At 43.4% G+C, this 13,807-nt stretch overlaps 1 protein-coding gene across 1 annotated transcript in view; it reads right to left on the minus strand.

Moving 5' to 3' along the window:
* LOC115799989 (sorting nexin-7-like) overlaps window positions 1–12,104 on the minus strand; it is a 52,430-nt gene extending 40,326 nt beyond the window's left edge. The window contains exon 1 of the mRNA XM_030757301.1: window positions 11,957–12,104. Within this exon, the coding sequence (XP_030613161.1) occupies window positions 11,957–12,040 (84 nt within the window). The 5' untranslated portion in view covers window positions 12,041–12,104. The remainder of the gene's footprint in view (window positions 1–11,956) is intronic.
* Between the last annotated feature and the right edge of the window lie 1,703 nt (window positions 12,105–13,807).

Below are 13,807 nucleotides of genomic sequence, written 5' to 3' on the forward strand. Positions count from 1 at the left end.
AATTTCTCTTGCTACTTTTCCACCACCGAGGAGCCGGTGCTCGTTCCAGTGCTGGTGCTGGTTTCAATGAACCGGCGAAACGCTTACGAACGGCCCGCATTTCCACCGCGTTTCTGTGAACCGCTCCTTTACGTATGAGTGTGGGCGGGTCCTCGTCTGGACACGGAAGCCCAAGCCAACAAACGTGGGAGAACACGCTCCCCTTTCTTGTGCTGTAAATACGTTTTAGGGTCCAAACAAACTACTGCAGCATCTGTGTGCAGCACAGAGGGAAACACAGACAGAGATTAGAGCAAGACGACAAGTACGCACTTTGTGTCCTTTTATCTGTGATATGAACTGATACAAAGCAGCAAGTTCAGCCTTAGAGCCCAACCTAATTCACAGCTGTGAAAATCGCTTCACTTTTCTCATGTAATACACATGTAATATGGTAGAAAACTTGATGTTGAGACGGCAGAGTCACGCCCTTCTGCAGCTTTCATCATGCGCTCTTGGTTCCAGACCAGCTAGCTTGCGGGGCCCGAGCTGAACCTGTTTTTCGGCTGAGCACCGAGTGCGTTCGTGGTGGAAAACCCGCTGAACGGTTCAAATACTGGCACCGGCACCCCGTGGTGGAAACGTGGCTTCAGTCGACTAAACAAGGAAAACAAAAAATGAGACTAACCGACTACTCTAAAAGTAAGAAACACTCAGATATGTTACATTTTAGGACTGTTGAATAGACAATGTCAGAAACTGTCTCAAAGACATTTGAAACCATTAATCGCATTCTTCAATAATGAATCGCACTTTAAACACTGCTTAACTGTGCGACCCCGCACACTGTGCATTATGAGCACCGCACGTTATACTCCACACAACGGAGGAAAAAAACCTTAAAATAAATTGAAATATATGAAAATGTGTTACTGCAAATGAAGTTTAAAATGTTTCTCACTGAATATGAGAAAATAAAATTTAAAAAATGAATAAATTGTGACTTTAAAGTGTTGCACATTGTGCCGCGCATTATCAACAACGATCATTCTAAAATTCATGACATGCATCTCAATAAAAGTTAAAATCTAAAAATTATAATAAAACAATACAAAGATCCATCCATCCATTTTCTTCTGCTTATTCAGGGCTGGGTCGCAGGGCCGCAGCCTGAGCAGTGAAGGCCAGACCTCCCTCTCCCCCAGCCTCCTCCTCCAGCTTACGCCTGATTCAGACTTCAGAGCTGGGCCTTTATAGAGCTACGATGTAACCTACGTAAGTGGCCGATGTGTTTATGCTTGTGCAGGTGCACTGCGTGTGTTAATTACCTTTCAGTCGTGTTTTACATGCGGTGCCGACCGACAGAAACATAAAATGCTGGCACTTGTTCTCATCATGGGTCCGACTCTTTGCTGTGGTCAGTTTTTCTTTTTTTTTGTCCCTCTAGTTTTTTCCCTTCTTTGTACAAACTTGGGGGATGTAGCCGGATGCAACTACTGGCCTGATTTGCCATGAGACTGCTGCCTTGTTTGAGCAACACAAACGCTGCTAATACATATGACAAGCTATCCGACAGGGACGGTGAGGAAAAGCAAAGCAACTCCAGGACACTTAGCTGAAGCGAAATGCAGCAGTCATCGCAAATCTCGCTGGCAAATTCGAAGACCGCTTTCAGGATTTTGCTGCATCTCTCATGCCTTGTTACCGATGTTGTGCCAAAAAAATGATGACTTTTTGGCCCATAATCTGAGTTTAGATTGAGAGATCTATCTAAATGAATCTACACTGCTAGCAGAGTAGAATTAGTTAGGTATCTCAAAATATGCCAAAATATGACTTAGGCAATTATGCTATTAGGCTAATAAAATGTTGAATGCATCTTTCATGAATGATATCATGTTATTGACACAAAAACAAAATTCCTGTCACAGGGCAGAAGCTGCAGTCGTTTTTTGGCAAAGTCACTTTCATATATCCTTTATCCTTATCCAAGTAAAAACTGTCACTGACATTAAAAATGTCGTTTTAAGAGCGATCTGACCAAGAGGGCAGCAAACATCAGAGTTCTTCAAAGATATTTAAAGTGGCCAAAAAGGCCTGGATTGATGATAATGTCGGAGCAATAATGCAGACTCAGAAAGATAATTTCAAAACAGGTCGTTTCTTTTTTTTTTTTTGTATTTATTTATAAGCCCTTCATAAATCCTGCTGACTACAGTCTATTTACCAACATAAGCAAAGATATTATACATTAAAAACATAAAAAAACAAAAGAAATCACTTCTTGACTCAACACCAGCGGCTGGATGAGCTCAAGTTTCCAGAGAAAACGTTCAGCTTGTTTGGCTCCACATATTTGTCCACACTGACTTTAGCTGTTCTGAACTTAAACAGGATCTGCTTTAGATCAAGACTAAGTGACTCCCACCTAGTGACATTTTACACACCTGTGTGTACCTGTGACCTTCACATTAGTGCCAGTAGCTTACCTGTTGCTCTGTTAACAGAATTACAGAGTTGTACTTTACTGAGTTTCTGTATTTTTGAATTTCTGATACAAATTGAGATAGCATTTCCTTACTTCATCTGTTTGCTGCATAAATATGAAAATAATAAATGAAATAATATTTATATAAATCTTTTATTATTTAAAATGTCATCAGGGACTGTTGGCCATCTGGCAATTTCACATTATCTAGTCAGGCCGTCGTTGAAAAAAAAAAAAAGTCTGGACACCCCTGCTGTACAGGAACATATGTCCCTCATACTAGAAGTCCCCAAGTCGTGATGGAAGAAACCACCAAAGGTGGTTGACAACACCAGGGCTAAGTTAATGTGGGACTACAACCTCCAGATAGGCAAGCAGCTGCTGGCCAACCAACCAGACATAGTGGCTGAAAAGGACCAGAAGACCACAGCTGTGATAGATGTGGCACTCCCAGAGGACAGCAACAGCAGGAAAGAGGAGCATGAAAAATAGATAAGTATGAAGGCTGAAGGAACAACTGGATAAGAAGTGGAACGTAAAGCCCAAAGTGGTCCCAGTGGTAACAGGAGTGTTAGGAGCTACAATCCCAAAACTGGAAGAGTGGCTTCAGCAGATTCCAGGCACAACATCCGAGGTCTCTGTCCAGGAGACGCACACCTTGGAACAGCTAAGATACTGAACCCTCAAACTCCCAGGCCTTTGGCAGATGACCTGAGCTTAAAGATCGCACACATACCAGCCCCCACCCCCATGGACTGAGAGGGGTATAAAAAAAAAAAATATTCTCCACTTGCCCTGTGGGCGGTCTTTGACCTCTTCCAAGATGGGGTCCTCTACCAGAGGCCTGAGAGCTACACACTATCTTTGCTGTTCCTAGGACTGCACTCCTCTGGACAGAGATCATGGATGTCATTCCTGTAATCTCCTGGAGCCATTCTCCCAGTTTGGGGTCAATGCCCTGAGTATTCCGGAGACCACGGAGACCACTGTTACCTTCACCTTCCACAACCTCTCCAGCTCTTCTCTCAGCCTTTGGTATTTCTCAAGCTTCTTGTGTCCCTTCCTCTTGATGTTACTGACTCTTGGTATTGCTCCATCTATCACTATGGCCTTCTTCCTCTGCGTGTCCACCACTACAATGTCCGGTTGGCTAGCCATCATCAATTTGTCCATCTGTCTCTGGAATCCCATGAGATCTTAGCTCAGTCATTCTCAACCACCCTTGGGAACGTATCCCATTCTCACCTCATGACTTCCAGGTCATACTGGGCACAGATGTTCCTGTATACTATGCTGGCCACTTGGTATGCCCTGCCTGCTAGCATCTTGCACCCTGCGTCAGATCAAACATACTTTGAATTACTGTAATTACATGACTGTTTGTCCTATCGGAAAAATTCAAATGATTTCTGAAAGCTGAGAAATTGCGCTTCACAACCAATATAGGGTCATTATGGTAATTTCACTTGCACTGTTGTCAGAAGTCTGTGAATGGCGAGACATTTGAAGTACATTCTGTCGCTGATGACAGGTTCGATATTAAAGGGTTAAAAGCGACCATGTGATCACCAACACAAAGTGTTTCAAATGTCTCGAATGAACGAAGAAATGTTATATAAAGCAAGTAGGGTAGAAAGGTGCTTTATAAGAACCAGTCCATTTACAATGTACCATATTTGCCTGAATCCTGACTTAGTACTACCGTGGTACTGCTAGAGCTCTGTGCAGAATTCCACACTGTAGATCATGACATACTATTAGACAGATTAGACAATTCGGTTGGTCTCACAGGAACAATTTTTAGATGTTTTAAATTATACTTTGAAGGTAGGGATTATTTTGTTTCTACTGATACTTTATGAATCACAGAAAACCCTAATGCATTTTGGTGTCCCGCTAGGGTCAAATCTTGGGCCCCTCTTGTTCAATCTGTGTATGCTTCTTCTTAGTGAAACCATTCAGAAATACAATGTGGCTTAATCATAGCTTTGCGTTAGCTATAATCTGGGATTCATTTGGCTCTCTCACCAAACAAACTTGATCCTACTGACTCCTCATGTTTGTGCCTTAAAAAAGTTGATGTCTAGATGCCAAAACTTCCTTCAATTAAACAGAGACAAGACTGACATTGTCCATTTTGAAAACCATAATGCACTGTGATTGCAACTTAGTTCACACCTTGAACATAAGACTCAAGACCTCAACCTACGAGGAAAATCTTGGTGTAATCATGGATAAGGATCTTTGTTTGACTGGCCATATTAAGGCTGTAACTAAATCAGCATCTCAGAGATATAGTTAAACTGAGAGATTATGTATCTCATAGCCTTTGCTCCCCGTTTTCCTTCCTTACAGATGGCTTCTTGACAGCCACCCTTCCACTTAGCTGTGTCCAAAGATTTTTGTCATTCTTCAAAACAAACTTACATTCACATAATGATGTGAGCTTTGCAGCTCCCTTTTTAAAATTAATCTCACATTATTTGTCACTTTTTATTTAAACCACACAGCACAACATTATGAACAGCATCTATACAATTAAATGAAAGTGAGCGCATCTCACAAGAAGCCCGTCAAAGTTACTTGGTATAAAATCTAATGGCAGCATCCATTTCATTCGTGAGCCCAGCCCTTTTCACCGCGGCTATTTTGTTGCTGCATTCAAATGATCCCGTTTATGCAAATGGCAGTGAAGCACGCATGCTTTGCCTGTTTCCTCTAACAACACCATAGACGCTGTTGAGGTCAGCAGGTCTGCTTGATGATGCAGAACGACGACAACAACCATGCCACGACCCCTCCCTGGATAGCTTATAGTTATCAGATCTCTCTTTCTCCAGGAAGCAGAAACACAGCAGGATCTGTGTGTCTCTAATGGAAACAGCAACACTTCTGACCTCAGCTGAGACCAACTAAAGTTTATTTAGAACAACTTACATGTATGTCTTTGTGAGTGATGAACTGGTTGTTATGGTAACAGGATGAGGGAGGAATGAAGCCCCGATGTCTGCCTCTGTTACAGGCAGCAGAAATGTTACCACAACGTGAGGCAGATGAGAGAAATTGGGAGTCCATTTATTTGTGCAGTGTGTGTTACATTCAAAACATGCTAGAAAACCTGAGCCAGATGTAGGAACACACACACAAACACACACACACACACGCACACACGCGACTGCTGCTAAGATCAGATATTCATGCACTGCATTGGACTGTGACAGTAGCACCTCAGTTGTTATAGTAACAGCGTTGGAGTGTGTTAGTAGAAGTGGAGACAAAGAGGCACGAAGCTTCATTTATTTCATCACTGAGGTTACACGTACACTCCATCCCTCCAGCAGGGCTGGATGATTCAAGGGCTTTTTATTTCAATGCATATGTTGACTTTCAATGATCATGAAAACAAAATAGCAAACGAAATGTTAATTTTCAGCTCTTATTTAGTCACGTGCTATAACTCAAGCGGGGCCTTTTCTTAAACAGCGACATGCTTTCATCCCTCCCTACGAGCTCAACATCACTCACAATTCAGTTCAGAATGCACCAAGAAGCCAGAAGCAGCCTTTGGAGATCTCACAGGTTCTTGTAGGTGAACCTGTGGACGTTTCCTGCAAGCTGCCTTTGTTTCTATCTGCAGCACGACTGAGGCGTCCAACATGAACACCTCCGTGGCTAACGTCCTGCTCCTGTGAGGGGCAGAATGTTTGATCGTATGAAATAACTGAAACAGCACACAGTGAAGTCCATACGTTTTGAACAAAGACACGTTTTTGTAATTTTACCTCTGTGCACACTGCAATGATTCCTCGAGTAACTCGAATAATTTGATTATAAAAAATCCTCAAAGAAATTTGTTGCTTCGATGCTTCGTTTAAACTCTGCAGGGCTCGGGTATCTCCCTGTTAGTGGAGCCTTTCACCCACATTAGCAGCATTACGGTTGTTTTCTTCTTCTTGTGGGTTTAATGGCAGTGGGCAAACCAGCTTAGAGCTGCAGTACCGCCACCTGCTGGACTGGATCATTCGTTAGAAAAAAAAGCCATCATCCAGCTAAAATAATAAAATACACCTATCACAAGAAAGAGCAAAAACTGAGGAGAGGCCAAACTGGCCATCAGTGTGGGCAGTGACAGCTTGCTACCCAAAGAGATTTAATTTCCCACTGAAGCATTAATTAATGCCATAATTGGGAGATTAATAATCAATTGAATCTGCATCGTTACAGTTTCACATCACATCTCCACTGACACTTGCATGGATATGTCTGAGGAGGTTTAAGCCCAGAATTCTGCACTATTTTGTGTGTGTGTGTGTGTGTGTGTGTGTGTGTGTGTGTGTGTGTGTGTGTGTGTGTGTGTGTGTGTGTGTGTGTGTGTGTGTAGCATCTGGAGCAGCTACACTGACTGATCATCATTAAATGAGAGAAAACAGGAGAACATTTGTGACTGCTGGACTGAGGTTTTTAAAGCTACCTGTGCCCTCGTAGACACACTCATTTATTTTACTCCTCCTTTACTTTTTTTTTCAGTTGTGTGAGAACTGCAGATGAAGAGCGCAGGAGAGACAGGTGAGATATTTTACACAGAAAACACAAACGGGACCACAGAGCTGATCTACCAGTCTAAAGAGCCAGCAAGTGTTACGGCGTAACAGCATTTTAGCTGTTCGGCTGTTCACTTGTGTTAAGTGGTTACAGTTGGCCAGACCATTCACAATTATATGTCGAGATGTTTCTTCACACTAGAAGGGAGAAACAGACTCCTGCTGTGGGTGTTTCCCCCACACACTGTGCACTACCAGCCTCTGACGATGCCAAAGGGGAGCGACAGGCCTGGTGGACTGACTGGTTTAGATACTCATCTGCAACAGTACTGACACAAACTGCCGTCTACACCTCGTCCAGCTGACTCATCTTCACGCAGCCCCTCCCCTCACTAGCAGCTGAGCACATGAACAGCAGGGCAACAAAGTGGATGAGTCAGCTTAAAGACCAGCACGCGGTCTTTATGAGGCATTTCCCAAGATCAGAACAGCTCCCATTTCACTGAAGCATTAGTTATAGATGTTAGCCCGGCCAGCACACACGCTAATGTTAGCAGTTTTAACAGTAACACAACAGTCATATTAGCTGTCTGTTACCATTATCATTAATGAAGTTTTCATTAAGTTAGCAGCTGTGGCTAAATGAACAAACCGATAACCTTAATGCCCGTCTGGATCTTTAATACACAGCGTTAATTTAACGGTAACATGATTATTTGTGGGTGCTGTAACAACCCAACCACAAACAAACAGCTGCACTCTCGAGCCAAAACTGTGCGACCCCAACGCTGAGTGCTAAACAGTCCTCCTACAGACAGTGGTTTGTACAGTCCTGACTACCCCCCCCTTACTGTGCTGAAGCTAGAAACACTTACACAAAGGACACACCTGTCCTCAATTATAGCTCCTTCTATCGCCTCCTCTCTCCTGTCCTCCACACGTCTTTGAGGAACTGACACATCCTTCAGCGAGGCGCTCTGAGATTGATTTCCCTGTCACAGACAGGAGGACGGAGGACAGCGGCGCTAAGGACGCACAAATGAGAGAAATGAGAAAGCCTCAGGAGTCTGCTGCCACCTGGACCTCTGGTGTCCACCTGCAGTCTAAGTGGTACATTATCTTTGAAGGTTTATCTACAGAAAATGTATTATTCACTTTGCTCAGTCGGAAACAGTAACGTCAAAATAAACCTCTCAAAGCCATGAAGGCTAGCCAACATGACCCGCTCTCAAACGTCAGTGCTCATTACTCCATTGGTTTAACTGTACATGGTGTTATTTTTCTTGTGGCCACTTTATGAAACCAGTTCTCTGAGAGTTCGGGACCATTTATTGTGACTGGGATTACTTCCTGTTTGGGCTTTTGAAGTGATTAGAATCTGAATATTAGGGTCCAATGATATCTCTCACAACAGCTGGATAAACTGCACCAAGAGCAGTCACCTAACAAATTCATTTAGTTTGGACATCCACAGAGCTCGATTTTCTGCATTACTGCCTCGTGGTTTTATACCTCTGCCAACCAATCAAGCTGTCCATTGACTAGAGCTTGACCAATATAAAAGATTTAAGACCAATACCTGGAAATCCAACATTCGGAAACAAACAGATTTTCCTAATAATCATGTAGTTATTTACTGGTTTATGCTCTGCCCGACTGCTCGGAGCCGCTGGTTGTTTGTGGCAGTCCAAACCCATGTTGCCAACAGGAAAGTTCCTTCTGTTGGACAAAATATGTTCCAGAAATCATTGTTTGTGAACATGGTTCTCCATCCACAGATCCAGGTTAAAGCTCTATCAGTCATGTGAACGAGATCCAGAAACACCACCGTCCTCTCTGGGACAAAGCTGAATGGACTGAGGCAGAGTGGGAAACTGTTGTGTGGTCTTATGAAGGAGAATTTGAAATTCATTTTGGAAAACATGGCCACCGCATCCTCCAGACTAAAGAGGAGGGGGACCATCCAGCTTATAGTCAGTGTTCAGTTCATCATCTGCATCTCTGATGGTGTGATGGTGTGGGGGTGCATCAGTGCTATGGAACTGCTTGCATATCTTAAAAAGCCCGATCAGTGCTGAAAAAGGTTTCAGAGCAACATGTGCTCCCATCCTGAGATGACGTCCTTTCAGGGATACAAACACAAAACCTCATCCTGCATCTACTCCAACAGCATGGCTCTGTGTCCATGAGTCCTGGTGCTGCACCGGCCTGCCTGCAGTCCAGACCTTTCACCAGCTGAGAACATTTGCTGCAGCATGAAACGAAGCATATGGCAAAAAAGACTGTACAGTATCATTTCTTTTCTATAGATCCAAACTGTTTGAAACTGTTGTTACAATAATGTTCTAGCCAGCAGTTGATCACCTGGTGCTGCACCGGGCTGAGGTATTGTTGCGCCAGGCTAAGAATTTCACCGGTCGTCCGATCCGCCGATACCACCGGGCTGAAAATGTTTCCTGGCTAGAACCCTGGATCAGATGTGCGACTTGACCACAAATCCAGTGTGGTAGTGAAGTATGGCACAGTTGTTCTACTGTGTCTCTACACTCTGTGTGTAGCTGTGAAAGCACCGTCTGAGAGCAATGTTTATGGCCCAGGACCTGGTAATGAGGAGCAGTTACTTTTAATCAGGCACTGACACTGTCGGATGCAGGTTGCTGCATCCATGTTATCACTGTACAGGACAAAGTGTGTGGGACTATAAAGTCTTGGACTGTGCGTAAAGGACAGCACTGATGGTAAGATCAGTTTGTGGTGTTACCAGCCTCCATGGAAACATGCTGCTCTGCTTCTGTCAGACTTTAACTCCTCTGACCTCTCTTTTCAAATACGTCTTCTTCTTTGGAGCCTTGGACTGGCTCTGTTGTGTCATGTCTGCTAATGCTGTCATTTAAGTTGTCATTAGCATTTTCTGTTGTCATCTTTTATTTGACTCACACTCTTAATGTGGTAACATAATCAGCACACTCCTCTGTGCATCAGCCTAACCTGACTGCTACCTGTTGAAACATGGACTGAATGGGTTCAACTTTACATTGGCCATGTCTCATATTACTATTGAGGAAAAGTTATTTCATCATCATTATCTTTATCGCCCAGCCCCATGTGCTGCGCTGCAGTGGTTTGAATCATATTTGTCTAATAGTGTGTTATGGAGTTCCACAGGGTTCTGTGCTCGGACCAATTCTATTTACATTATACATGCTTCCCTTAGGCAGCATTATTAGAAAGCATAGCACAGACTGTCATTGTTACACAGGTGATATCCAGCTTTATCTATCCATGAAGGCAGGTGACACACACACACCAATTAATTAAACTGCAGGAATGTCTTCTTTTCATTCTGCATTTAATCATGAGCAATTATTAATCTCTGTCTCTCTTCCACAGTGTGTCTCTCGTCCTGTCTCCCTCCCCCCTCAGCAGATGACCCCCCCCTCCCTGAGCCTGGTTCTGTTGGAGGTTTCTTCCTGTTAAAGGGAGTTTTTCCTTCCTGCTGTCACCACGTGCTTATACGTGGATCGTCGTTATGATTGTTGGGTTTCCTCTGTATTATTATCGAGTAGTTGTCTTACAATATAAAGTACCTGACTTGCTGTGATTTGGCGCTTTATAAACAAAACTGAATTGAAATTGAATTTAACTGCATGTCTGCAGTACAGTACAGCTGTAAATCCTTCACATTCTTAGAAACTGGAACGAAAAATGCTAGAAGTATGTTTAATATCAACTTTATTTAAAATGAAAGAAACTAGACACGAAACTGTAAAAACAATAACTAAGAACCTTCTTATAGACCTGCTGCTGAGTTCAGAATCGATGGAAGCATTGCTCCCGTTTACCTGCATGACTGTCAGTTAAAATAAGCCAGTCTGTTACAAGTCCACCATGAAAAGAAGTTCTATGTTAACATCACAACTGAACTGAACAAAAAATTAGAAAGACAGACTGCGGAGGTCCCCCCGGACCGCCTAAGGTGGTCACCCACAGTGTGCTCAGATGAGACCTCCATCTGTGCAGCTACAGTAAAGAAACCTGAGTGAAGGGAGACTGAAGATGGAGCAGCTGCTCTGCACTGCTTTACAGCCTCTGTGTTCCTGTTTGACCTTAATGACGCTCAGCACAAAGACTGTTTTCACTGCTGTGAGTTCATGCAGTGTGCTGTGCAGCCCGCTCATTCATTTCCATTTGTGTTATTCTAACATCTATCTTTGACCAGGGAGGCGCGCAGACAAGCACACACCGGCATGACGGTCAGATTTCATCAGGACACTGTAAGCAATCATATATTTCAGTCCTAGCAGGCCAAACCAAACTCCACACACATACTCCGCGATATGAGCCGACTGTAATTTTAAGGATCATTTACAGTTATATTTAACGACTCATCAAACGGAGTTTGTTCATGTGGCTTTAATATAACTCAGCCCAGAGTGTTTCCAGCTCCGGTGAAGCCCTGCGGTGACGGCTGGAAACGGAAAAACCGAGAAAAGCCGTTTTTGATCGGCACGCTCAGAGTTGGTTCAAAAGTTTGAATAACTCGAAACTTCAAGACGTTTTGTGATTTTTCAGTTTCTCAGAAGTTTGAGTTAGTAAGTCGGAAGTTTGAGATAATAACCTAAAATTGTGATTTGTAGATGACAAAAAAATGTCCGTTCAGTGTTGTAAACACGCATCAGCATCTCCGCTCTCAAATCACAGCTTCGCAAATCCAAGTGTGGTGACTGAGGGCGAAGGGTGACGGCCGGTCCTCGGGTCAGCCCGGCAGCTGATCCCGGACCTTTGCTCCCGATCCTGCCCGCAGTGACGGTCACTGCCGCCCGTGCGCTCTGCGTTCACCTTCCGCCCCTCGACACCACGAAGCTAAAGCGGGTCGATCCACGCAGCGAGGAAACTTGTGTAGCTGTGTGACAGCGAGTTTGGGCCGGTCAGGGAAGCTGCCGCTTACCTTGCTGAAAACCTCCAGGTCTTCGTCCTCGTCCAGGTCCAGCATGTGTCCTGAGAAGTCGGCAGGAACTGTGAGTCCACTCATCGCACCGAGACACACCTGAGCTCAACTTCCAGCTCAACTTCCGAGCAGCGCGGACACTCCGAGGCCCGCGAGGACAGCACTTCCTCTAACGGATTTCAAAGTAAAAGCTGTAATCATTAACGTTTCACTGAACTATGTTTGTGTTCACTTTTCAGGGGTTTCGTTGCTCCCTCTGTAAAGCCTTTAATTCAAGCTGACCTGAAACCTTCCACAGTGCTGGGTCACAATGTATTATCAGCATGTTTCTGCTCAGAAGAAAAGGCCATGCACATGAGTATCCACATTATTATACCTCTGTATTTTCTATTTAGTTTTTATTTTTTAGTTTATATTCCGTCTTTTTGTTTGTTTTAAAGTTTGTTCTTAGTTTGTCTTATTATGATATGTGGACAATATTTATCATTTATTATTAAAAGGTTACAGGTACAGTAAGTAATTTTTTGAAGTTCTTTAATAGAATAAATAATAATGTTATCAAAAATGTTTCTAATTGTGACTAAATATACCAAAACCTTCCACTGCAGCTAGAGTACTGACAGGGACTAGAAAGAGAGAGCAGATTTCTCCCATATTGGCTTCTCTTCATTGATTAAATGCAGAATTTAATTTAAAATTCTTCTTGAATAATCAGGCCCCATCTTATCTTAAAGACCTCACAGTGCCGTGTCGCCCCAGTAGAGCTCTTCGCTCTCAGACTGCTGGCTTACTTGTGGTTCCTAGGATACTTAAGAGTAGAATGGGAGGCAGAGCCTTCAGCTCTTCTGTGGAACCAGCTCCCAGTTTGGATTCAGGAGGCAGACACCCTCTCTTCTTTTTCACTCTCTGTTTATGCACCACGCTGTATTTAATCATTCATTGTGATTATCTCTGGCTCTCTTCCACATCATGTTTGAGGAAGCCACCATGCTGTTCCGCTATTGTGAATGCAGCGGCAGAGATGGTTATTCCTATTCTGCCTAACTGCATTTTTTTGTGCGTGGCAAGAGACTGGCCACACATGTAGCACACCTTATAGGTTACTTTTAATTTAAAGATCACAAATAGCTCTTTTAAACTATATATGACATTCAACATTTTTACATGGATATTTTCATCGTCTCATTATGTCTTTCTCCTCCAGCGCTGCTCTCTCTTCTCCCTCATTTCCACCTCATCCTCTTCCCTCTCACCTCAAGCCTTATCTCCTGAACTGAAGTCAGGACTCTAACAAATGAAAACATGCATAAACATTTATTCCCAATATTTTCACAATTACTTATTGTCACCAGATTAGAAATGTGACCCTTCTGTCTCCAGACAGCTGACAATGAACTGGCTAAATGACTACAGCTGGTTATAAACTAAGGTTATGCCAGCTAATGTTAGCTTTGAGTGTCCTAAAAAAAACCCACACTTTACTCTGATAAACAGTTTGATTACATTCTCACATCATATCAGAGTTTATTCACTAAGCATCAGGGTCCAACAATGTTAGATCTACTTTCACTAACAGCAGCTCACAGCAGCTAACAGCAGCGCTTACTGACAGAAACATTCAGGATATCCTCAACACCTCACCTCAGTCTGCCCATTATCAGACAGAGGTGAGCTTCACTGACTTGTATCGGTCTCCTTTCACAAAGTTTTACACAGTAAACAGTTGTGCACACACACTGACAGCTGAGGTAAGCAGCGGACTGACAGCCTCCGCTCACTACAGACGAACAGCGTCTGTGCTGCAGCGACCGCCGTAGCCGGGATTCTGCACAGGAACTGGGAGGGGTCAAA

This window comes from Archocentrus centrarchus, chromosome 20, assembly GCF_007364275.1.
Source record: "Archocentrus centrarchus isolate MPI-CPG fArcCen1 chromosome 20, fArcCen1, whole genome shotgun sequence".
NCBI classification, from domain to species: Eukaryota; Metazoa; Chordata; class Actinopteri; order Cichliformes; family Cichlidae; genus Archocentrus; species Archocentrus centrarchus.